This window comes from Lepidochelys kempii, chromosome 18 (genome assembly GCF_965140285.1).
Source record: "Lepidochelys kempii isolate rLepKem1 chromosome 18, rLepKem1.hap1, whole genome shotgun sequence".
NCBI classification, from domain to species: domain Eukaryota; kingdom Metazoa; phylum Chordata; order Testudines; family Cheloniidae; genus Lepidochelys; species Lepidochelys kempii.
Window position 1 is genome coordinate 11,675,426 of NC_136397.1, and position 27,258 is coordinate 11,702,683.

The 27,258-nt window shown below is 42.0% G+C and overlaps 1 protein-coding gene across 3 annotated transcripts in view; it reads right to left on the reverse strand.

Annotated features, from left to right (window-relative positions):
* Positions 1–634: 634 nt before the first annotated feature.
* The window catches only part of PDPN (podoplanin), a 32,637-nt gene continuing 6,013 nt past the window's right edge, over positions 635–27,258 (reverse strand). Inside the window, exons 2-6 of one of the 3 annotated variants that reach the window (XM_073316870.2) lie at positions 19,448–19,533; positions 18,147–18,276; positions 10,439–10,477; positions 9,607–9,712; positions 635–4,546 (exon numbers count right to left, since the gene is read on the reverse strand). In XM_073316870.2, coding sequence (XP_073172971.1) covers positions 4,540–4,546; positions 9,607–9,712; positions 10,439–10,477; positions 18,147–18,276; positions 19,448–19,533 — 368 coding nt within the window. In that variant the 3' untranslated portion in view covers positions 635–4,539. Of the gene's footprint in view, positions 4,547–9,596; positions 9,713–10,438; positions 10,478–18,146; positions 18,277–19,447; positions 19,534–27,258 lie in introns of those variants that run through there. The other 2 variants (XM_073316868.2, XM_073316869.1) reach the window with 2 other exon arrangements.

Consider the following 27,258-nt stretch of genomic DNA (forward strand, 5'->3'; position numbering starts at 1 on the left):
TGCATGAAAAGTTTAGTTTTGACAAAATCATTTGGAATTTGGTAATTGTTAAAAGTTTACGATTTAAAAAAAAAAATTAAAGGAGCTTTTGAAAGGAAAAGTTGTTTCCAGCTGAAAAATCAAAATTTTTTGTTTAGAAAATGTTGAAATGAAATGTTTAGATTGTTGTTTATCAAAACAATTCAGAGAAACTGACATAAATTCATAAAACATTTCAATGTCACAGAATCTATATTTCATCCAACAAGTTTCACCCAACTCTACTACTAAGCCATGTCTTTCTGCTGCTCACTCCTATGCCATTGATAAAGATCCTTTAATTAAAGTGTAGCTGGATACTTGGGAGATAGTGCCTTAAACAAAAACAGAATCCAGCTTGCTGTACTCTTGGGTCTGAAGCATTACCAGGAGCTAAAGCCCATCAGTAAAGTAAGCGATATACCTTGACAAAGAGGGATTAGATGTTTTACATAGTAAACTTTCTGACTGGAAGCCCACCACAAAGCCTACACAATGCTTAAGCCTTCAAAACAGGATTTTGATGGTGCATAGGCCTTGAGCTGGCCATCTGCTTAGAGTGAATTTCACCCATTAAGATTTAGGGCTTTTTTTGTGTGAGTTAATGGTCAAAGTACAGAATTCACTGCTATGTTCAGAATACCTGTGTCAGTTCCATGCATGAAGTAAGGGTAGTTTATGGCCCTTAGTGAAAATCTCTGAATTATTGGCCAAAAAACCCCCAAAACGAAACACCTTATAAGGATGCTGATGCTTATCATTGAGCAGGCATGTTGTGAATGATTGAGGAGAACCCTGGGAGCAATCCATAAAGGTTGCCTAACCTCTACCATGCTATTTTTGGAGAGCATGTGCTCTTACTTCTGGCTTAACCACTATGAAATTCAGGTTGAGGGATAGACACAGGAAAGGATTTATTTTCTTTTTGTGCAAGTGAAAGTCAGCAGCAGCAAACTGAACTGGTACAGAGGAAACTGGTGAAATCTGTGATATTCCCTGTAATGGCTGAATAATTCATAATTCCAGATGGCATCCATTTGGTCAGTGATCAAGTGCACCACGCAGGGAAGTTTCTAGTACAGACATAAGACATTTTTCAGAGTCTAACGTAATTTACTCTTCATATAATCGTATCTTGCCACAGTAAGAAAAATCAATATCTTTGCTGCTTTCATATGGATTTACACACATTTCAGCAACTTCATACAGGTCACATATGAAGTTAAAATCAGATAGGAAAGTCATGGAAATGTGATTCACAAACAGGTACATAATAATCCTTTTAAAAATACCAATGATAAATATGGATTCCCCTCCTCCTCTGAGGATACTGTTGGTAAACTAGTTCCCTCAAAATTCCAACATATAACTATGCAGAGAAATAAACAAAACAAAGGATATTAGTGGGAAATGAAATGAAATACAAAAGTTATTTCTAAATTATTAAGAAACACAAATGTCTGTATCTGAGCTGAGCCACATGGAATAGGAGTTCTGTAGAGATGCTCACCTCAGGGCATATTTTCTTTTCAATGCACATGTGTGAGTTTCACTTATCCCACTGCATGTTACCAGATGTGTTTGCCCAGAAGAAGAATGTACAGCCCTTAATATTTAAAAGGCAATTAAAGGCTAAGTTGTCAGAACTGTTCAAAACCGTTGGGCAAAATCTCACGAGTACTCGTGCTGAAGGCAGTGAGACTATCTGTGTGAGACCTTATCTACATACCAGCTGAATTATAATTTAATTATTTTAGTTAAACCGATGTGGCCTGTGGGGGTGAAACCCTTGCCCCACTCAAGTCAATGGGAGTCTTGTCATTGACTTAGCGGGAGCCGGGATTTCACCCCTTGTGGTTTAAAAATACCGTATATCAATTCAGCTTAATTTGGGAAGGTATTGTTCTGTAGCTAAATTGATACACACCAGGTTTAAATTGGTTTGAGAATGTCCACATGTGTTTAGCACAATGGTCTATCATACTGATTTTAGTTAATCAGAGCAACTTTGTGTGTAGACAAAATATAAGACAAATTAGATTGAAGTGAAGTAGGAATGTATTTTTTCATGAATGTATTCCATAGCTATAGAAAAATATCCTTTTACATTACAACAGATTAATATTAGGGTGTCAACACTCTGATAGTTGAAATACATTGTATAGCAGTAGTCCTTAATTAACAACAAATGAACAGCAATAATTCAGTTTTATGCTTATCACCATCCTATGCAGGCAACTGTAAATTCCACCTTGTCCGTCACAGAAACAGCTCCCTTTAAATGTACAGCTCTTGATTATATTTTTATGAGAGCAGTCACCCAAAATGAAGCCAGGAAGGCATATTTCATTTTATTCTAAGTTAGGCTCCTCAAACATTAGATATTCTGGTACCATTAGTTGGAGGGAACTTGATCCATGTGTAGAGGGCCAGCATGAAGCCTATGCATCACTTAAATCCCATTTAAGTCTTTAAATTAGGCCTTAAGTGAGACTTGTGGTGCATAGGCTTGGAGCTGACGCCGTACGGGGTGAAGTTCATCCTTTATAATTAGTTGTTGATAAAGAAGAGAATGTTACATTCCACTTCTGACATTACAAATGTCCTCTCAGTGGCTGCGGAAGCAAATAGATTTAAAGATACAGGCCCAAACCAAAACCCGGTATCCAAACATGTCTGAATGCTGAGTTTTTATTTTTAAATCCCAAGTCTGTAAATTGGACTCTATAAATTGGCCAGAGCAAAAGCCTGTATCAAAACATCCCAACCCCCAGATCCAGTTTTGATTTATTTATTTTTTTCAGTTTGGGCCCTTCTCTAGATAGAAAAGTTTGCACAACTTCAGGTTGACAAAACACAGGGCTGAACGGGATGGAGGCCATAATAAAATGCCCTAAACTTGAAGTTTGCTAAATTAAAATGTTTGCTGATCACTAGAATTTCTCTTTCATCTCCTAGTCTCTCTATACTTTGTGAGCTCATCATAGTCACCAGAGACCAGGATTCACTGATGTACAAGTTCAAGTCTTGCACTGCAAACTGTTTCTAAATCATTTTTTCTTATGAGTGTATCTAGACTGGAACATAGACTTTTTAAATACACTTGATTTTTGAATGAAAGAAATGTGCCAAAGGTTGTAAAAGACAAAAAGAATCCAGGATAGAGAGACAGTAACAGAAGGAAGAAAGATTCAGGAAGGTAAGAATTTAAGTGGTTTTGTGTATAGTATAAAAGAAAATAAAGACTAACTGTTGCAAAATCTGATATAAGATACACCATAATTTTTTATTTCCAAAGCTCAGCTCTATATGATAGATCATGGCAGACAAAGGAAGTAGAAGAGCAAATCTGGAAAAGTTGGCATGTTTAGTCCACTCTGCAGAAGTGGATTCCAGAGTAGGCACTTACTAAACATGATATTTTGCAGCCATTTGGAACTTAAAGCCTTTTACTTTGAAATCTCAGTCACATCCTGTCCCATTGCATTATTTATGCCATGGTAAAAATTATGTTGTGTCCAGAGAAGTGTTACACCTCATCAATATGTGCAGTGATCTGATGTTGCACAGTGTGTGACTAAACTCAGCCTGCCATGCAGTTAAAAAGAAAAAGGGAAAAAAAAGTATAAAAAGAATGCCATTTACTGATTCAGACATTGTCTACACATCAAATCCAGCTCTTGTTGAGTAGTAGGTTACAATGACCCATCAAAAGTGGGTATTTTCTTAGCATTGCTTAAGTTAGGATGTGTATTCCAATCCCTGCACATCTCTGCAACAGAGAAGACAGAAGGTCTTGGCACAACAGTCAGAGAGATGAGTTGGTAGGTCAGTTCCAGCTGGGCCCACCATGTTTTTCTTTATAGACGTGCAGCATCCTGACCAGAATGATTGAAGTGCCAGGCCACGAATGCAATTTGCTTACATAATTTAAATACAGTTGTCTCCTTCTGAAGTCAACTCTGGATGGTTAGGATGAAGTTACTTTCTTACCTTGCTAAACAATACAGATTCAGTAGATCAACATCCTACAAGGACTGGTGGTTTTAAACATCTATAGCACTGAAGGATACAACAGACTTTCTGACTTCACAGTGGGCTTAGAACAGAAAAGAATCTGGATTTAACTTTTCAAAGGAACCAATAGGATGCAATGTGAGATGATGACTTTTTCCTGGCAAAGTTTAACACCTATCTACAATTGTATTTATACTACCTATAAAGCACCTTTCAGATGCATGTGGCTCTGCTTGTTGTTTTTCTTTTCTATAGCATTTTTTTTCATTCCTCTTAAATACTTTTGATCATCAAAGTCCTATGAATTGTTGCATTTCTGATAAGTCTGTAAAGCATCCCTTCAGAAAGCTGTGTGGGATCCCCATGGATTTGGAATTCTGCATTCACGATTTCCATGGATCATCTTCTCTCAGCGATACAGGAACAGAGTCTCTAGCAGTTGTAAAATAGGAAGCACGTTTATTTTCTGGCTTAAAACGACATGATTTCTTTCTTCACTTATTTTTAGGGCCTGTGAAAACAAATGGAAAAATGGGGTAACATTATACTATTTTGGCTCCCAGAGTCAGAAAAATATATTCATTGTCTGTCTTGTCATCTTCCTCCCTGCCTTTCCCGCTGCCTCTTTCCTCCCCTTCCCAGTTAATATTTTCCTCTCTCTCGTGCCTATTACCAGTGCAGCTTGCTTCTGCTGCCCGTTTACTAAAGCAGGGTGAAGTGCATTCCCCAAATACCGTATTCAATACATTTTTATTTCTTTCAGTTTTGCAAAGCATTCATGGACTGGTCTTGCTGCTCGTATATCTTGTCAGTACTAGAATATATTCCAAGAATGTCAGAAGTGAACAGAGGACAGCCTATGCAGTATCCAGTGTTATCTCTCAGTATTCCAACTTCAAAATCAGTTACCCTAAGGTGAAATTCACCCCTGTACAGTGGCCAGCAGAATGCCACTTAAGTCCTCCTTAAACCCTATTGTGAGAACATGTGCTGTTCCAGAGCACCGTATCTGGGTGGGATTTTCAAAAGTGCGTGAATGATAAGAGCGCAAGTGTCAGGCATTTTTGAAAATATCATCCTCTGTCTATCTCCTTAGAAGGCCTTGTCATCATAGGATCTGAGCTCTTTGCAAACATTGCCACAGGTGTGTTCAACCAAACCATGCAGACCAGTTTTGAAGCTATGCTAATTCATGAATGGTTTTTAACATAGTGTAAGGGCTCAAATCTGACAAAAAATTGAATGGAAGTCCTGATATTGATGACATATTTGCAATTTTATCCCCTCCTCACCATTTTACCAGCTCTATTATTGATTGTCCCATTGTAGAGGTGGTGTCTCCCTGTAGCACTAACTCTCCCAATGGTAAATTGGTAACATGAGGGAAGAAATTAAACAGAGAACAGTAGAAAGTTGAGAGGCACATCCAAGGGTAGGAAGGGATAGCATTTCCATTTGACTCCACCATATGTGGAAGATTGTCTTCCAAAAGCAGGAATGAGGCAGGTGACCACCAGAGCTGGAGATTTCAAAGGGACTCTGGAAACTCGGAATATCTACTCCAGACACAGTCACATATGGGTTAAATGATAAGTGACAAGAGAGCATTTAAAATACTTTAAAAGCAGTTTGGCAGTTCATTATGGTGACCTATGATATTCGCGATGGAAAGTATGCAGAGATTCCATTGACAATGTATAGATAAATATTGTTTCCTTGTTTCTGCTGGAGCAGAAATTGGAAATGAAAAGGATCTGTTTGCATTGGGAACACATCCATTTCACAGCAAACCTATTTGCTGGATAAATTAAACAGGAAATAATAACAACACTCAGTACTTGGAGCACGCTCTGTCAGAGAATTTCAACGTGCATTACAAACCATAAGCAGCAAATCCTCTTATAAAATCATAGAATCATAGAATTTCAGGGTTGGAAGGGACCTCAGGAGGTCATCTAGTCCAACCCCCTGCTCAAAGCAGGACCAATCCCCAACTAAATCATCCCAGCCAGGGCTTTGTCAAGCCTGACCTTAAAAACCTCAAAGGAAGGAGATTCCACCACCTCCCTAGGCAACGCATTCCAGTGTTTCACTACCCTCCTAGTGAAAAAGATTTTCCTAATATCCAACCTAAACCTCCCCCACTGCAACTTGAGACCATTACTCCTTGTTCTGTCATCAGCTACCACTGAGAACAGTCTAGATCCATCCTTTTTGGAACCCCCGTTCAGGTAGTTGAAAGCAGCTATCAAATCCCCCCTCATTCTTCTCTTCCGCAGACTAAACAATCCCAGTTCCCTCAGCCTCTCCTCATAAGTCATGTATTCCAGTCCCCTAATCATTTTTGTTGCCCTCCGCTGAACTCTTTCCAATTTTTTCACATCCTTCTTGTAGTGTGGGGCCCAAAACTGGACACAGTACTCCAGATGAGGCCTCACCAATGTCGAATAGAGGGGAACGATCACGTCCCTCTATCTGCTGGCAATGCCCCTACATATACATCCCAAAATGCTATTGGCCTTCTTGGCAACAAGAGCACACTGTTGACTCATATCCAGCTTCTCGTTCACTGTAACCCCTAGGTCCTTTTCTGCAGAACTGCTGCCGAGCCATTCGGTCCCAGTCTGTAGCGGTGCATGGGATTCTTCCGTCCTAAGTGCAGGACTCTGCACTTGTCCTTGTTGAACCTCATCAGATTTCTTTTGGCCCAATCCTCCAATTTGTCTAGGTCCCTCTGTATCCTATCCCTACCCTCCAGCATATCTACCTCTCCTCCCAGTTTAGTGTCATCTGCAAACTTGCTGAGGGTGCAATCCACACCATCCTCCAGATCATTTATGAAGATATTGAACAAAACCAGCCCGAGGACTGACCCTTGGGGCACTCCACTTGATACCGGCTGCCAACTAGACATGGAGCCATTGATCACTACCCATTGAGCCTGACAATCTAGCCAACTTTCTATCCACCTTATAGTCCATTCATCCAGCCCATACTTCTTTAACTTGCTGGCAAGAATACTGTGGGAGACCGTATCAAAAGCTTTGCTAAAGTCAAGGAACAACACATCCACTGCTTTCCCCTCATCCACAGAGCCAGTTATCTCGTCCTAGAAGGCAATTAGATTAGTCAGGCATGCCCTTGGTGAATCCATGCTGACTGTTCCTGAACACTTTCCTCTCCTCTAAGTGCTTCAGAATTGATTCCTTGAGGACCTGCTCCATGATTTTTCCAGGGACTGAGGTGAGGCTGACTGGCCTGTAGTTTCCAGGATCCTCCTTCTTCCCTTTTTTAAAGATGGGCACTACATTAGCCTTTTTCCAGTCGTCCGGGACTTCCCCCAATCGCCATGAGTTTTCAAAGATAATGGCCAATGGCTCTGCAGTCACATCCACCAACTCCTTTAGCACTCTTGGATGCAGCGCATCCGGCCCCATGGACTTGTGCTCATCCAGCTTTTCTAAATAGTCCCGAACCACTTCTTTCTCTCTCATTCTCCACAGCCTTACGGGGAGAGGAGGCACAGATTCCCAGATACAAAATTGCAATATAGAGCTGAACTCCATTAAAGCTCCACTTGAGCCATTACCTAGCAGAACTGGTGGGGGATGCAGGGGCACTTGGAGGCAGAGGGACCAGGCTTTTGTGGCTACATGTACCCACTAGCCATTCTTGCCAGCACATGGGCTGAATGGGCTGTAGAGTGACAAATCTCCTAACTCCACAGGGTCAGACAAAGCCAAGCCTGTTTTCTTAGGCTTAGCACAATGAGGAACGGGGTGATTTGCCTTTTAGTTGATTAAGTGGAATAGGTATGGTTAGTACCCCCTTTCTACAGAAGGAGAAACTGAGTCACAAAGAGGGTAAGTGGTGCACCCAAGGGCACACAGCTAATCAATTTCAGAGCCAGGATTACTTGGACTTTTGGGCTCACTTAAATCAAAAACTCAAGAAAATATGGGAAGGTTGGGGGAATGAACTCATTATTTTCCAGACTCAGAAGTCTGCCAGACATCAAACAGTGCAAATAAAATCAAAACAAAAAGATTATGTATTTACTATTTGGTTTTTATGAGGGCCAGGTTTTCAAAGAGTTTGTGTGCAACAGTGTGCTTAATTTGCACATGCCATTGCCTTATTCTGCACGTAAATCAGAGACTAGTACATGCGAATGTAGCTAAATAGGTGTTTCCACCTGCATCTTTCTGGTTGGTGTATGCAGCCAGGGTAATTTCATGCATAACCTCTCTGACTAAGAATCTGCTAGACTTAGCTCTAATTCTTTCAGTAGGGATACCTTTAAAATTAGTTTAAATTGGTTTAAAAAAATTAACTAAAATATTAAATTTAGATCATAGTTTAAGTAACTGAAAAAATAGACTAAAGGGAGACAGCCCGCTGAGTCCATCTCCTTTGATTTGTACTGATGTTCTTATAAACACTAAAGCTGAGAGACAGGACTAGATCCTCAGTTGGTGTGAACTGGAGCTATGCCAGTTAACCCCATCTTAGCATCTGGTCCCGTGTAGATACCAGCATGAGACAGATTACTCTGCCACAGGTTGATGCACTGAGTGAAACCTGCACAAAACAGATATTAAAGAGAAGTTAGAGGCATGTTCCAGAGAAAAATGCCTCAGTCTGATTTTAACTCTGGTAAGTCTGCTCCGACAGCTGTGACAGCATCAGTTTATCATTTCCTAAGGCTCCTTGGCCGGGGACTGACTGTCACAAGAAGCAGGTCAGCAAATGAGTACATTTTCTTGTCTCTGCTCACCCCTGCCTGACTAACTGTGTCTCTACTGTATAAATGATTAAGGATTGTAGATGACCCAGTTGGAGGAGTGAAGGAAAGAAACTGACACACCCTCCCTCAGCACCACCAATAAATAAGTAAATTATTCAAACTACAGCATAGCCGTTTTAGATTAAATTGCAGGAAAATCTTCCTAACTGTAAGAACAGTAGAAGAATGGAACAGATGCCTAGGGAAGTCATGGAAGCTCCTTCACTGGAGGTTTTCAAAAGGAGGCTGGAGAGCCATCTGCCTTGGATGGCTTAGACCCAACAAATCCTGCATCTTGGCAGGGGGTTAAAGTAGATGGCCCTTGCGGTCCCTTCTAACCCTATGGTTCTATGATTTAATATCTGGAAGTGGATGCTGATCAAACTTTTTTAAAGCTTGGGTATTTCTTTCCCCTCTTTCCCCCTTCGCTTCTGTTTTCCAGCCACAACTGAATGAGAAGAATGAGAATGAGAAGCACTGAATGCCACGATAAGGGGCAGTCCCAAACTGTGTTTCGCTATGTCCAATAGTAGATGTGTTAGAAATATTAGGGCCCATTCCTGCGAGTTTTCCGGTCTCTCATGGGGTTCAGATAAACTACTTGAATGTTTGGCTGCTTATCTGGAATGAATCCAATAGTCAAACTTGGGGCTTGATCCCACACCCTTTGAAATCAATGGAAAGACTGCATTGGATCTTGAATTTTTGAAGGGTGTCCATCACTGAGATTGGAGATATAGCAGCCTCCAGCCATAAAGCCTGCCTAGTAATCTACTTACGAGTACCTGCCCGACATTTTCCTCACGACGGCAATGATGATTCCAGTAACGATTCCCACTGCTATTATGATTCCAACGATTATTCCAACCAGTGCAACTGTTGCCAGGCCATCTGAGTGGGGAAATGTATAGGATGTTAGCATGTTTTCCACATAACTGTGGGGCCGGATAGTAAGAGGTACTAATACTTCATAATAAAATGGAATTATTTTTGTCACATTCGATTCCTGGGGTATCTTCCCTGAATCCTGTGAACTTTAAAATATGTCATTTCGGTTTAGAGAGACATGACAGGTCCTATTAAACCAAACTGTATTGGTGATAATGCTTAATTTGTGCCAGGGATGAGCCCCGGCACCTCTACGCTCGGCAGTTCAGAGCCCCGGCACTTCCAGGCTTGCCGCATCAGTTATGAAAGCAAAAAAAAAAAAAAAAATTGCTTGAGGCCTGCACCTCTTTCATTGCATATTAAGCACTGGTTGGTGAGACAAGCTTTTGAGCTTACACAGAGTTCTTCTTCAGCTCTGTACAACTCAAAAGCTTGTCTCTTTCACCATCAGATGTTAGTCCAATATAAGATTTTACCTCACCCACCTTGTCTATCTAGTACCTTGGGACTAACGCCTACAACAATATTGCAAACCATTTGAAAATATGTCATTTCGGTTTAGCAGTTTCCTTGCTCACTTTCTTTGGGCCTGTTGGAGTCAAAGAGAGTTTGTCCATTTACTTCAATGGGCTTTGAGACAAGCCCTTTAAAGCCTTTAAAAGTGCATAGCCGTATATCATCTGGGATTTAAATGCATCTACTCCTTTTACAGCCAATTTTGTTACTTACCTTTCTCCTTTGGAGTCTCTGGCTCGCCACCCATTTCGTCTGGAAAGAAAGAACCAAAATAACCTTTTAATATGGTGACTGTTATGTCTTCATGCCATGATGTCACACTGTAGGGGAGGTTATAAAAACGACAGCACAATGGGTCTGAGAATGAAACCACTACAGGTGTGCAGTTTAATAGGGTGTTAATTGGGGAGTGAGTGTAAACAGAGAGCACACAGAGAGTGTAGATTTCAGAGTAACAGCCGTGTTAGTCTGTATTCGCAAAAAGAAAAGGAGGACTTGTGGCACCTTAGAGACTAACCAATTTATTAGAGCATAAGCTTTCGTGAGCTACAGCTCACTTCTTCAGATGCATATCGTGGAAACTGCAGCAGGCTTTATATATACACAGAGAATATGAAACAATACCTATTCCCACCCCACTGTCCTGCTGGTAATAGCTTATCTAAAGTGATTTCCAGCACAAATCCAGGTTTTCTCACCCTCCACCCCCCCACACAAATTCACTCTCCTGCTGGTGATAGCCCATCCAAAGTGATAACTCTTTACACAATGTGCATGACAATTAAGCTGGGCTATTTCCTGCATAAATCCAGGTTCTCACATCCCCCCCACCCCCATACACACACAAACTCACTCTCCTGCTGGTAATAGCTCATCCAAACTGACCACTCTTCAAGTTAAAATCCAAGTTAAACCAGAACATCTGGGGGGGGGGGGGGGGTAGGAAAAAACAAGAGGAAACAGGCTACCTTGCATAATGACTTAGCCACTCCAAGTCTCTATTTAAGCCTAAATTAATAGTATCCAATTTGCAAATGAATTCCAATTCAGCAGTTTCTCGCTGGAGTCTGGATTTGAAGTTTTTTTGTTTTAAGATAGCGACCTTCATGTCTGTGATCGCGTGACCAGAGAGATTGAAGTGTTCTCCGACTGGTTTATGAATGTTATAATTCTTGACATCTGATTTGTGTCCATTTATTCTTTTACGTAGAGACTGTCCAGTTTGACCAATGTACATGGCAGAGGGGCATTGCTGGCACATGATGGCATATATCACATTGGTGGATGTGCAGGTGAACGAGCCTCTGATAGTGTGGCTGATGTTATTAGGCCCTGTGATGGTGTCCCCTGAATAGATATGTGGGCACAGTTGGCAACGGGCTTTGTTGCAAGGATAAGTTCCTGGGTTAGTGGTTCTGTTGTGTGGTATGTGGTTGTTGGTGAGTATTTGCTTCAGGTTGCGGGGCTGTCTGTAGGCAAGGACTGGCCTGTCTCCCAAGATTTGTGAGAGTGTTGGGTCATCCTTTAGGATAGGTTGTAGATCCTTAATAATGCGTTGGAGGGGTTTTAGTTGGGGGCTGAAGGTGACGGCTAGTGGCGTTCTGTTATTTTCTTTGTTAGGCCTGTCCTGTAGTAGGTAACTTCTGGGAACTCTTCTGGCTCTATCAATCTGTTTCTTTACTTCTGCAGGTGGGTATTGTAGTTGTAAGAAAGCTTGACAGAGATCTTGTAGGTGTTTGTCTCTGTCTGAGGGGTTGGAGCAAATGCAGTTGTATCGCAGAGCTTGGCTGTAGACGATGGATCGTGTGGTGTGGTCAGGGTGAAAGCTGGAGGCATGCAGGTAGGAATAGCGGTCAGTAGGTTTCCGGTATAGGGTGGTGTTTATGTGACCATTGTTTATTAGCACTGTAGTGTCCAGGAAGTGGATCTCTTGTGTGGACTGGACCAGGCTGAGGTTGGTGGTGGGATGGAAATTGTTGAAATCATGGTGGAATTCCTCAAGGGCTTCTTTTCCATGGGTCCAGATGATGAAGATGTCATCAATATAGCGCAAGTAGAGTAGGGGCTTTAGGGGACGAGAGCTGAGGAAGCGTTGTTCTAAATCAGCCATAAAAATGTTGGCATACTGTGGGGCCATGCGGGTACCCATAGCAGTGCCGCTGATCTGAAGGTATACATTGTCCCCAAATGTGAAGTAGTTATGGGTAAGGACAAAGTCACAAAGTTCAGCCACCAGGTTAGCCGTGACATTATCGGGGATAGTGTTCTTGACGGCTTGTAGTCCATCTTTGTGTGGAATGTTGGTGTAGAGGGCTTCTACATCCATAGTGGCCAGGATGGTGTTATCAGGAAGATCACCGATGGATTGTAGTTTCCTCAGGAAGTCAGTGGTGTCTCGAAGGTAGCTGGGAGTGCTGGTAGCGTAGGGCCTGAGGAGGGAGTCTACATAGCCAGACAATCCTGCTGTCAGGGTGCCAATGCCTGAGATGATGGGGCGCCCAGGATTTCCAGGTTTATGGATCTTGGGTAGTAGATAGAATATCCCAGGTCGGGGTTCCAGGGGTGTGTCTGTGCGGATTTGATCTTGTGCTTTTTCAGGAAGTTTCTTGAGCAAATGCTGTAGTTGCTTTTGGTAACTCTCAGTGGGAGAGTGTAGAGTAGAAGGAGTTGTGAAGGGATGGAGCATCACAGCTGAAATAAAGGCTCTGTCTACACGTAAAATGCTACAGCAGCACAGCGGCAGCTATAGCCCTTCAGTGTAGATACTCCCTACAGCTGTGGTTCTCAACCTGTTTATCACTGTGGGCCGCAGAGTGAGAACCACAGTGCCCCCCACCTAAACCGCTCCATGAACCCCTATGCTCAGCACCCTCCACCCAGAGACCCCTCCACAGGGTGGGGCCAGGAGCAGAGAGCTGTGTTTGCAGTGAGGGCCAGGGACCCGGACCCTGCTGCGCGGGGACCCCGACCCCCAATGTGCAGGGCCGCGGGGCAGCCAGGACCAGGACCCCGACCCCAGACCCCGCCACAGTGGGCTGAGCGACAGCCAGGACCCTGACCCCAGATCCTTCTGGGTGGAGCCGGGCAGCAGCCGGTTGCCCAGACCCCAGATCCCGCTGGGACCCTGTTGCATAGGGACAGGTGGCAGCCGGCTGCCTGGACCCTGAGCCCTGCCATGTGGGGCCATGTGGCAGTGAGGAGCTGGCAGCCCAGAGCCCGCCGCACAGCAGGGCAGCCGGGACCCCAGAGCCTGCAGCCTGTAGCACACAGCTGACCTGGGCCGTAGCTGTGTGCTAATTGGGCCGTGGATTGAGAACTGCTGCCCAACAGTGACAGGAGGGATTTCTCCTGTCACTATAGTTAATGCACCTCCCCAGGAGGTGGTAACTAGATTGACAGAAGAATTCTTCCAAGTCTACACTGGGGTTAGATCAATTTAACAATGTCGCTCAGGGGTGTGGATTTTTCACTTCTGGGTTGACCTAACTTGTCAGTGTAGGCCAGCCCAAAGACAAACTGAAATTTAAAGGGATCTTGGACTGGTGTGAATCAGGATCAACCCCGCTGAGATCAATAGAGCTACACTGGTGTAAAACCGCTATAAATTAGATTTCACAGATAACCTTAACTCTGGCTTTTCCTAACTTCTGAGTGCTTGACTTTGCAACCTTAATGTTCTTTTAACACAATTTTTTTGTATAATAAATAATAGCAATATCTTAGCTAACCTAACTGCAGAGTGACACCTGCCTGGTTAAAATCAGGACAACAAACAGGCAGGGAAGTGATCAGTGTTCCAGATATTAAAACTAGTGTAGTTCCTTGTGTATCATTTTGGTGTATCATTTTGATTCCTATATTGGATCCTTAAGTGGGCTAGTCAAACTTGGACTGATTTGTTTGAGGCTTGAGCCCAGAGACATTACTCTTTCATTATTTATTTTAGATTCTGCTTTAGATTTATGCCTAACCGGACAGGAAGGCACATTTGTTTTGGATGCCATGAGCTTGTCTGACCTGAACATATCTGTTACAGTATCTGCACTCCATGGAGCCAACCCCCCCACCCCCCGAGTTTGTACTGCACAGCTTGTTATTGGCTTGCAATCTGACAGTGCAGCAGTAGGATGCTTTGACACAATGCCAATGTTTTAAGGAAAATGTGTCATTTTTAGAATGGCTTTGTTTGTCTCTTGACAGAAAAAGTAAAACACTGGGAAGATATTTGTGCTCTTTGGCACAAACTGGGCACTGATGCCTAGGACAGCTCAGCACACCCATAATATTTTATGGCACTTGAAAATGCTTATAATAATGCATGAGCTTTTCCTTCTCACAATTTCTGAGCATGTAATCATTCCTCTTTAGTTTTAACATGAAAGGCACCAAAAAAAAAAAATAGGGTAGATCAGTGATAACCCATTTGTGACTGTTCAAAGCCCTGAATGCTATCTTCATGGAGCCCATAGGCCTTTAAGACATTGACTATAAGAACGCTTCCTGTGGAGGAATGCTGATCAAACTCACAGACAGTGTGATTGCTGCCAGGAGGTGCATTCCCCCTTGGGATGTACCTGCTCCCCCCCCCCCCAACAGTAACCAGGAAAGGGGTGGGGTGGGGAGGAAGAAGGAGAGGAGAAACAATCCCTGCCATCCACCATCCAGCAGCTTGGACAGAGAAACCCTCCCCATCCCCTCTCAGCTGCTACGAGACAGGAGATCTCCTTCCTCTGTGCCCAAAAGATTGAGGAAAGAGAGAGAAAGGGGAGACCTCTCTTCTCTCAATGGACACTAGGAAAAGCGGAGCCAGAGACGCAGCATTGTTGAATACTGATCCAGTGTCACTGTGCAGTTTCAGGGTATCATGCTGCAGTTAATTGGTGGGTCTCAGGCTGCACCTGATGAAAAAGTGATTCTTTGGGTATTAAATTCTGAACAGCACTAATTTAGGGAAGGGATCTCTCATTTAGGTGACTAGAGAGATTGCCTATAAAGGGCTTGCAGCTGTTATGAGGCAGAATGGTTTGTGGTTAAGGCACTGGCTGGGGACTCAGGAAATCTAGGTTCTATTCCTGGTTCTGACACTGATGTCCTGCATGACCTTGAGCAAGTCACTTTTCTTCTCTATGCCTGTTTCCCCATCTGTAAAATGAGGATAACAGTACCCACCTTGGAATGGGGTGTTGTATATTCATTAATGTTAAGCACTGTAAGATCCTTGAATAGAAGCATTTAGCGAGCATTACTGCGCACAGTACAAGCATTATGGTTGTTGGGAAAGAGCTTTTATTTTGGACTGGAAGATTTTTAGTACAAAAGGTGTTCTGACCTAAATGACAGACATTCTTTGTGTAGCAAACGGCGTAGACTTTTTTTTCATACTTGACTGATACCAATTTTTTTTCCTCTTTCGATAATTAAAAAGTGGATCTGTATATAAATAAAATGATAGGAACTTGATGTTGTATTGGCTTAACTAATGCATATGTCTTTGAACTCCAGAAACTTGGGGCCAGATAATTTGGTCACCACATATTAATTCCAAGGAGTCATTTGCCTGCATTCACCCCATAATCTGCTATAATTTGGCATGAGTAACAGTCTCTACTTAATAAAGAACCAAGCCTGAACTAACTAGTGTGTTGAAGATTGGAACTGCAATGCATTGCCAGAGTTTGTGTGTGGGAAGTTTGTACAGAGGCTGCACAATCTCTTTCTCTAGCCAGTGTTATTAACGCCTTACTTGACTAGCAATCAGAAGTAGATGAAACACAATTGCTGTTTTCTTTCCTAGAGGAAAGTGATCTCAAATCACCCACACGTACTTTAGAAAGTGAGTCTGAAACTCCCTCTGTAAAATTCAGAGTTGGTTACCATTGCTTCTGTTATTTAATAATGAACAAACTCAAGAGATGCCCAGGCTGGCAGCTGAGACAAAGAATCAGGTAAGGAGACAGAAGAACATACATTTTTAAACAAATGTGTTTGATCTTCTATCCAGGGATATGCAACTGCTGCAGCATAGAAAAGCAGAGAAAGAAACCAGGAAACCAGAAATTTTGTTTGAGGACTGTAGTTAACTTAATGTCTTCTTATTTATCAACAGATAGAGCCTATTCCAACATCCAGGTAGAACAGGGAGTGACCTGGGGCAGTGACATCTCCAGTAACTGCTTGTGTGAGCAACAGCAGTTCGGGAGGTGGGGGGTTACAGGTACTTAGGAAAGCAGAGCCCAAGGCCAGGCTGCTCTAGACAACTGTAGGAAATTTGCTTTGCAGGGATCTGTGGAACTATTTTATACCGAGGCTAGACGTGTGCCCTCCCAGTTCCGCTTTGACTTTCCATTTTGAAACAAACCTTATATGCCAAAGCAAAACTCAGTTGCAAGTTTCAGAGTAACAGCCGTGTGAGTCTGTATTCGCAAAAAGAAAAGGAGTACTTGTGGCACCTTAGAGACTAACCAATTTATTTGAGCATGAGCTTTCGTGAGCTACAGCTCACTTCATCGGATGCATACCGTGGAAACTGCAGCAGACTTTATATACACACAGAGAATATGAAACAATACCTCCTCCCAGCCCACTGTCCTGCTGGTAATAGCTTATCTAAAGTGATCATCAGGTTGGGCCATTTCCAGCACAAATCCAGGTTTTCTCACCCTCCACCCCCCCACACAAATTCACTCTCCTGCTGGTGATAGCCCATCCAAAGTGACAACTCTTTACACAATGACAGGTTTCAGAGTAACAGCAAGTGTTAGTCTGTATTCGCAAAAAGAAAAGGAGTACCTGTGGCACCCCAGAGACCAACCCATCCACTCGAGCATGAGCCCCCACGAGCCACAGCCCACCCCATCGGATGCATACCGTGGAAACCGCAGCAGACTTCTGCTGCAGTTTCCACGGCACGCATCCGACGAAGTGAGCTGCAGCCCACGAAAGCCCACGCCCAAACAAATTGGCTAGTCTCTAAGGTGCCACAAGTACTCCCCTTCTCCTTACACAATGTGCATGATAATCAAGTTGGGCCATTTCCTGCACAAATCCAGGTTCTCTCACCCCCCTCCCAAAAACCACACACACAAACTCACTATCCTGCTGGTAATAGCTCATCCAAAGTGACCACTCTCCCTACAATGTGCATGATAATCAAGGTGGGCCATTTCCAGCACAAATCCAGGTTTTCTCACACACACCCCCACCCCCATACACACACAAACTCACTCTCCTGCTGGTAATAGCTCATCCAAACTGACCACTCTCCAAGTTTAAATCCAAGTTAAACCAGAACATCTGGGGGGGGGGGTAGGAAAAAACAAGGGGAAATAGGCTACCTTGCATAATGACTTAGCCACTCCCAGTCTCTATTTAAGCCGAAATTAATAGTATCCAATTTGCAAATGAATTCCAATTCAGCAGTTTCTCGCTGGAGTCTGGATTTGAAGTTTTTTTGTTTTAAGATAGCGACCTTCATGTCTGTGATTGCGTGACCAGAGAGATTGAACATTCATAAACCAGTCGGAGAACACTTCAATCTCTCTGGTCACGCAATCACAGAAAACCTGGATTTGTGCTGGAAATGGCCCAACCTGATGATCACTTTAGATAAGCTATTACCAGCAGGACAGTGGGGTGGGAGGAGGTATTGTTTCATATTCTCTGTGTGTATATAAAGTCTGCTGCAGTTTCCACGGTATGCATCCGATGAAGTGAGCTGTAGCTCACGAAAGCTCATGCTCAAATAAATTGGTTCATCTCTAAGGTGCCACAAGTCCTCCTTTTCTTTCAGTTGCAAGTGGAATTCATGGGATTTCAGTGCAAAGCCATGAATGGGCCCAGCTTGGCTTTGACAGGTTCATGAACCTCAGTGAACATAATTTACAGTCTATTAAAACTAAAAATCACAAGTAAAGGCTTCTACCTTCAGAATTTTCAACAACATCTGGATCAGTAGAGTTCTCACTGTCTTCATTATCGGCGACCGCACTTTCTGTGGTCATTAGCTCTTCTAAGGGGAACAGGTCTGTTATGGTATGCAGTCTTGTAGGCAACTGGGAGGAGTGAATGTTAAAAGAGAAAGACGAAGTAAGACCCAATCTCTTTAACATTTATATATAAAGGCAGAACTTTAATTTCCTCTCCTGCATAAAGTCCAATGTGTGGATTCTGTGGTCAGCTTTGCTCTTTTTGTTTTAGAGTGAACTGCATAGAGGGAGTGAAAAGGTATCCTACTGCCCTAATTTGGGGGAGTCTCCTGTGGGCATATAGAAAGCATAGCAGTCTTCTGTGCAATTGCCTGCAGATCCTCCTGTGTATGGGTTGATGGGGATGGAGTGTGACCATGCTGCAGGCCAGCTATAGGCTGCTCTAATCTACCTCAGGATTGGGTCAGAAGCAGCCACATGATCAGGGAGCCACAACCAGGTACCTCTTATCCCCAGCCCAAGATCAGTTGAGAATCAAGCCCTAGGTTTCACAAAAAAGAAGTGTATGAAACAAAGACAGAAAAGAAACAGCCCTGTTTGGCTGTTGTATGTTCTACAAGTTTTAATACTAATAATATAAGCCTATATTTTTTACTGTCTGGATTTGCAGTGTGAATAACACATGCTGAATTACTGATCAGTTATAAGCTATGTCCACCTTAAAGCCCAGCTTTTAGGAACGCAGCTGTGGGGAAGTATTTCCAGTATAGAAGACAATATGCCAGTTCATCGATTTCTAAAGGGAAAAATTAAATCCTTGGGTTTTTGTTCATTGTCACTACTTCAACTTTACTGTAAAGGAACAACAGTCAATGCAACTGAAAGTTAGAACTGCTTGCCCCAGCAATCACTAGCAGCAAAACATTGCCAATGCAGAGGCAGGGAAAGGGGAGTGTTACCCAGTGTTGTAGAAATTTACAAATTTGTTTGTCCATTGTGTTACATCAGTGCAGTTCCACTGAAGCCAATGGAGGCACACCAGGGTAGAACTGGTATAAGACAGTGCATAGCAAGCCCTGAATATTCTGTGAAATTCAGCAAATGTTATAATTATTTTCAGCTTCAGCTTCCTCCACCCAAACTTTTGCAAAGCAAATAACTGGTATTTGGCCACCCTTTATTTTTGAAACAAATCATCACTTATTGCCATAAAGCCACAAGCTCAAAAGACAAAGCAAGAAGACAAGGAATACAGTGTCAGCTAGGTTTGAAGATCCTCAGTTTAAGAGACACCCACCAGAGTTGGCCTTTCTTCAACCTCTGAGTCATTTCTGTCTTTGAAATCGATTGATACTATTTCATCTTCCAGTGGAACTGTGCTTGCTAAGGAAAACACAGAAAATGAGTTAGGGATTCAGTTGATGATCACTTATTATGGCTAAATTGAACATTTTCCAAATTAAGTATATTCAACATGAGATAGATGGATATGGCAGTGGAGGTAAACTATCAGTATGTATATGTCTACACACATATATTTGCAATATACTTTGGTTTAACCTTGTGGCCTAGGTCCTTGGTTTGTATTAAGCATCCTGGCCAAGAAGTCAGCTGTCCTTTATTAACAATGTTTAAAGTTTGTCTAGAGTTTTGGCCAGAGGTGCTGAATCCACCAGGTACTGTGTAAACGGAACTCGTGATGCTTGCCTTAACATGGAAGAAGTACGATTTTGCTTTTTAGAGAGGTCCCTGGAGGCCGAAACAAAACTCACCTGTGATTGACTTAAAGTAATAATGAACAGCTGCTCTGTTGTGCCATTGGAATTAATCTGATAGAGCACTGAACTGTGAAGAGGACTCTCAAAGACGTGTTTGGGAAGGTTTTGCACTTCCCCACTAAGGACAATACAAACACAAGTCCCTAGAAGCAAGTTTAATCAGGTATAGTTTAATTCTAAATTAGATTGTGTTTGCCTGTTACCACTTGATGGAGGTGCTCAATGTGCATCTGGTTTCTGCACAAAATTTCTTCAAGTGCTGTGGAGTGATCTCTAAATTACTCACTGATTTCCATATCCAGTTCTTCTTTCCTTGAATACATACTGTACTATATATATATATTCCCCCAGTCTGAGCTGCAGTGCATTTATTAGAAATGTCTCTATCAAGAAATAATTTCATTAAGACAGTTGTCCTAACTATTTCACTAAACCCAGCCACACTGCCCGACTGGAGCCGCCTGAGCCGTGTGGGATCGGTTAACCATTTAAACAAAATATTTTTAATCGTTTAAACAGTTAACTTTTTAAACAGTATTTACATCCCTACTAGGCACTGTATTCACATAACAAAAAAGAGCTGCCCCAGTGATTTTATAATCTAATATCATTCTTGTGTCGGAAAATACTGTAAAAATCCTTTTTCTATCTAAATTATTTTTAAAAAATTGTGTTTGATGATTATTTTTCTCTTCTATTTTTGAAGAAGCTCCAAAAGAGCAAATACTGATACATATTAAATGTTTCCCCGGAGCAGATCTAAACCATAAAATATTTAATAAAGGCTTTTCTCCAGATCTGAAATGTCTACCAAACATCAAATATTTAAAAAGAAAAATCCAGTTACTGAACAGAGAAAGTCTAAATGCAGATACAGACTAAAATACTTTGTCTTTGGCCCTCTTTGGGTTTACAAAGTAGTGCCTTTAAAGTACAATATTTGGATTAGGATGCTGTATATACTGTATGTAAACCAAGAAACATCTGCTTGAGAGTTCAACAATGCAAATTGTGAGGATCAGTTAAAGTTATAATCCCAGTCCCAACTGAAAAAACATCCCTTATTCACTAGTCACAGAATAAGCACAGATGGAGAAAACCAATGAATGGAGGAAAACCCCACATGGGAAGTGAAAGAAGTTCACTACATGCTCAACAAGAACCCCATTCAGGGAAACTAATTACTCTGTTGGCAGTGCAACGGCTTTCAGCCCTTAAGAATTACTTGATACTATGGACGCCTAAAGGAAACAATGCAGCAGAACAAGTAGAGCATTAGTGAGCTTCACAAAGAGAGACATGAGGGGCTGTGAAATAATCCAATATTGTATGCCAGAGGTAGTATAGGAAATCTGTCTTTGTCTGTATGTTTGCATTAGTTATTTCTATAGTGCACAGCCTTAAAGAGCTCAATCTCTTTATCTTAGATTAGATTAGATAAAGAGGTGACTTGATCATGGTATATAAGTACCTTTATGGAGAGAAAATATCAAGTACTAAAAGGCTTTTTAATCTAGGAAAGAAAAAAAAAAGCATATGAACAAGAACCAATCCCTGAGAGCTGAAGACAGATTAATTCAAATTAGAAATAAAGCATAATTTTATAATAGTGAGTGTGATTTAACCATTGAAACAAACTACAAAGAAAGGGGAGTGGTGGATTCTCCATGTCTTGATGTCTTCAAATCAAGGCTGGATGCCTTTCTGGCAGATAATCAAACATTGGGCTCAATACATTGGAAGTTGGGTGAAATCCTCTGGCCTGTGTTATAAAGGAATCAGACTAGATGATCTAATGGTTTCTTTTGGCCTTAAAATCTATTATTTATTTTTGGGTTTCAATTACAGGCAAACAGGGTTTGTAAACTCTCATTAGTTCTCTGACCCCAAAAAACAGAGGTTTGGAAAACTTCATACTCTGTCAAGTTTGTCAACCCTAATTCTCAATACATAGTGACCAATGTAGTTAAATGGATTTCCCACTCGTATACTATTGTACACAAGGAATAAACTCCATCTGAGGCCTGGTCTATACTACAACTGGTAGCATAACTCAAGTCGACGTAGCTTAGATCTACTTACTGTTGGGTACACACTACACTATGTGGATGGGAGACGCTCTCCCGCTGACATTGCTTCTGCCTCTTGTTGAGGTGGAGTACAGAAATCGATGGGACAGCATTCTCCCATCAATTGAGTGTGTCTTCAGTAGACCCGCTAAATCGATGCCGCTGTATCGATTGCAGCAGTGCCGATTTAGCTCCGTAGTGAAGACAAACCCTGAGTCAGTGAAGAACGAGCCTGGAATCCCAGCCCCACTGAAGTTAATGAGAATTTTTTCATTGTCTACAATGGGGCCAGGATTTTATCACAAGAGTCATACTGGAGAAACGCACATAACTGGGGCAGTACAGTATTTATAAGCACCTCTACAGTAGTAAAAGCAGTGTAGAAGGCCCAGTGCTTGCAAATGCTCTTACAGTAATAAACCAGCATGTGTAGTCTGACTAACAAGTAATCTTTTGATTACAAACCAATGTGAGCACACAGGAGAGGAAAAAATGTTCTTGGAAAAGGAATCTGATTTCACCTTCAAGCATTCCAAAGTTTAAAATATTATTTGAACAAATTTGGGGGGAAACTATCTTCACAGGGAATGAAATTCACCCCATGCAAGTGTTCAGCACAAAGCCCATTCATCACTTAAGTCTTCAAAAGGGGGCTTAATTGGGACGTAAGTAGTGCATGGGCTTGGTTCATTACTGACCATGTGTACAGATACAATTTCACCCAAGCTGATCCAGGTTTTAGGGGGAACCACTGCAGAAAGCAGCAGTTCAGTTCAACATATATTTCCGTTATTATTTCCGAGCCATTTGTAAACATAAACATTCCCTTTGGAACCATGACTCCCTCCTACCACTGGCTCATCTCTGGTCATTGTTATTTCAGTTGTAGATTGGTGCAGATGTAGTTTAATCAGTGCATTTTGCATTGCCAAATTCCAACTGGATGCATTCCAGTTCACAGCTCCCAACTGCTATTGGGTTGCAACTTCTCACACCACAACAAGACACAGTGTCTTTGAAAGCTCAGTATTGCTTTGAAAATATTTCAAATGCTTAGACATCCCATGGCCCACATATGAAAAGATGAGCTCATGGCTCACTGTTTATCATGGTGTGACAACCTACTGGAAAAGCCTCTTTTGATTACTTTCAAAGTATGCCTGTTGTGTAGGTCAAGAGAATGGGCAGGAGTTGCATGACAGTTGTCAGTTAGCATGTCTCTCAGGTACCTCCAAGAAAAACAAAGAATCTTTAGAAGACAGAAGATACCAAAACCACCTTTTGACTTTCCCTGCGGCCTGAAGGAATGAGACCCCTGTGTGCAAAGCCAGCACACAGCCTGTGCCTCACCTCAGCCCTCAAAATAGGGTTTAAGTAGGATATAAATGGTGAGTAGACTTTGGTCTTCCCCTCTTCATGTGGTGAGTTTCACTCCCTGTGAGTCATGGGAATATTTAGGTAAAGGCAGTTAAAGAATCCACCTTAACAAAAATTGGAAGAGGCTTTTTCTTTGTTTTTTTCTCTGTCCAAGTTGAGAATATACAATCTGAAAAGCAGCACTCTGTAGTGTAAAGGCATAGGGGGTTTGTGGGTGTGCGTAGCAGACTAGGGACCGAATGGCTAGGCAGCAGTTCTGCGGAAAAGGACCTAGGGGTGACAGTGGACGAGAAGCTGGATATGAGTCAGCAGTGTGCCCTTGTTGCCAAGAAGGCCAATGGCATTTTGGGATGTATAAGTAGGGGCATAGCGAGCAGATCGAGGGACGTGATCGTCCCCCTCTATTCGACATTGGTGAGGCCTCATCTGGAGTACTGTGTCCAGTTTTGGGCCCCACACTACAAGAAGGATGTGGATAAATTGGAAAGAGTCCAGCGAAGGGCAACAAAAATGATTAGGGGTCTGGAACACATGACTTATGAGGAGAGGCTGAGGGAACTGGGATTGTTTAGTCTGCGGAAGAGAAGAATGAGGGGGGATTTGATAGCTGCTTTCAACTACCTGAGAGGTGGTTCCAGAGAGAATGGTTCTAGACTATTCTCAGTGGTGGAAGAGGACAGGACAAGGAGTAATGGTCTCAAGTTGCAGTGGGGGAGGTTTAGGTTGGATATTAGGAAAAACTTTTTCACTAGGAGGGTGGTGAAACACTGGAATGCGTTGCCTAGGGAGGTGGTGGAATCTCCTTCCTTAGAAGTTTTTAAGGTCAGGCTTGACAAAGCCCTGGCTGGGGTGATTTAATTGGGGATGGGTCCTGCTTTTGAGCAGGGGGTTGGACTAGATGACCTCCTGAGGTCCCTTCCAACCCTGATATTCTATGATTTATTCACATCATATGCTGACATCATAAAACACGAGACTGCATATGACCATGCATATATATGCGTATATATAAAGGAGAATACACTCCTTTCGAACAATTTACCTGGGTCACACAGAAAACAGTCAGTGGGGTCATTGCATCTTAGAATTCAAGTTACTTTATTCACATTCATTAATTGAAATCGGCAATCATTACCTAGTGATTAACTCTCAGGATTTAAAAGCATCGGAGCATTTGTCAGAGTCAAAGCAACTTGAATTTTAAATGTAATTGAACCAGTGAGTGTGCCTCAGATGCCCACACTGATTGATCCAGGTAAGGCGGGTTGTTTCAAGCCTGGGGGCCAAATTCAAACCTAACAAGAAATGGGTACAACTCCCTTGATTTCAATCCACGTTGCACCCACGTATATAGAGTCTGAATATGGACCTGTAGCTGTATTGCACACACAGCCCTGAGATTTCAGATTAAGTTCAATGCATGTGTTTATATGAATGTTCCTTTTCAGATCAGAAACCCACTGTCAGTTTTGGTGGGAGATACCAGCAGCAGATTTTAGTCTTATAATGGACATGGTATTCTCTTCACCCGAAGAAGTAATGGCTTGGTACCCACAAATAACTAGACAGGTATTTCACTGACTTCCCCACACAGTTTCTATTGATATTGCTATTTTGCCACAGCTGTACTCAGGTGCTGCCAAAGTACCATGATTAGATTAGAAGCTGATCATAACTGTACATTTCTTAGGGATATGTCATATACAACATGTCATGCCTTTCCCATTACAGAGGTAGTAGACTGGAAGTAGTTAACATATCAGCCTGGCAGTACTGCTATCTGCACCATCTTTAATGTAATTACTCCATTTTGAGTAATGTCCCAAATCTATATTTGTAAAGTTAAAGGGTTGATATAAGTTACTGAAGCCCTATGAAATAATGCTGTCTGTGGGAACCCTCCTCCTCATCTAGTATTCGGGAACTGATCCACCACATAAGAATATCTTCTATACCTATTCTATGTTGTAATGTAAAATAACATGCATTCACCATGTCAAGTCCTATCAAGCTACTGTAAGTCACATCAGGAAACCATGGGAGGTGCAGTCCACACTGCATCACACAGTGTATAGATTTTCATGAAAGCCAAGGGACAGCCATCTACACATGCTACCCTAAGCTTGGGGGAAACCTGGCTTCTTTCCATCCCCAAAGTATTTGGTACCTACTGGATACAAACTAGTACAAGATTGATTAGGAAAAAGTGTGTGTGGGGGAGAATAGGAGCTTTTGAAGAACATTATTTTCAACTAGAGTTGAGCAAAAATCACCAGTTTCTTTTATTTTGGTTTTTGTGGCACTTCACAACTTCTAGGTTTAGCTCTGGATGCAAACTGGTCACCTGCTTCACAACTTCCATGGTCTCAAACTTCACTCCACATATAAAGTTCTTGTTAATATTCAAAAGACTGTAACTTTTAGGTCCTGAAACTATTTACGAAACCAGTGGAAGTGGCAAAACTGGCAGATTATCCCATTAGTTGCTGAGACACATGTTGCTGGAGCTAAACTACCCTGGTTTTTGCTTCTGGAAGGAAAGACCTTATGGCCAATAAAAGTTTCTTTTGAAAAAATATTGCGGGATATAACTGTGGCATTCTTAGCCAAATATAGCAGCAAAGAAACCTGTACACGATTCCAAGATGGGAAGCAGTATATTCACCATGCCACTCTCCAAAATGTTGCTTGGATAGTTTTGCCAAAGGTCTGGGGCCAGCTTTTGCTCTTTGTTACGTGCATAGAACGAAAGCCAGAGTTAGGCCTTGCAACTCTATTTAGTGCTTTGTACATTTAATTTAAAGGAGCAGAGCTGGCATGTCACTTCTTGTACTAAAATGGTAATTGCAGGATATATTAAGTTTTATGAATGTGCATGTTAATTTTTAGCTTAGGCTGTGTCATTGTGTGGCATGAAAATTATGCTATTAAGGAAGAAGAAACACCTCTCCATTTAACAGAGCTGTTTAAGAACTGGATTGTACTAGAAAATCTAGAGCCGCATTTGTTCCACAATATGGTTAATGTCATCCTTCCTGCTTGTCATGCTTCCAGTAGGATCAAATTCTCTGCTGGCTTAATCATCTCCATTATGCCACCAGACAATTTTGGTGCTTAAGGTTTATTCTCAGATTTTAGGAGCAAAGTCACTTCTTATTTAAAATGTTCTTTACCAGAGGGCTAAGTCTGGGAGGCATCAAAGATGAAAGTTTGAGAGAAGCCACCACCAATGATGTGGGATCAGAAAGTTAGACCAAGGAAAATCTATTTGTGTCTAATAATACCCCCAGTGAAATCTTCATATAGGCCATTGAGATAGCTCAGGAAATATCATACCCACTATTATGGGCTAACTGAGTGCTTGTGTTTCAATCAGCGCCAAACCAACAGTTCCCCATCATGTCATGTTATAATTAAATATCATGTGGTAGCCTACTTTGCAGACACTGCAGTTTATGAATGCTACCACAGATTTAGTTCATGCTGAAAAAATGGAACTTTCAATTTGATTAACTGTATCCAAACCTCAAAAGAAGTTTTAGGTAAGTACTCGGATGGGAGACTTCTTAGGAGCAACAAGAAACTGTAGTAAGTGGAATTTGTGACACTGTAGGTGACACTCTTCCCTTTGATTAATGCACTGAAGCAATACCCCCAGCACATTATTGAGGGGTGCTGCAGGTGACTTTTACTGGATGAGATGTAAAAAAACCTATCACCTGAGCACCTATGGCTGTTAAAGACCCTACGGAATTGTTTGTAGGAATGGGTGTATTAACCCAAGTGTCCATACCAAATTCCACCTCAAGTAACTACATTCTCCATGCTGAAATTCCCCTTTGGAGGCAGCGTTCTTCACTTCTTGCCATAAACTATTGTGTTCA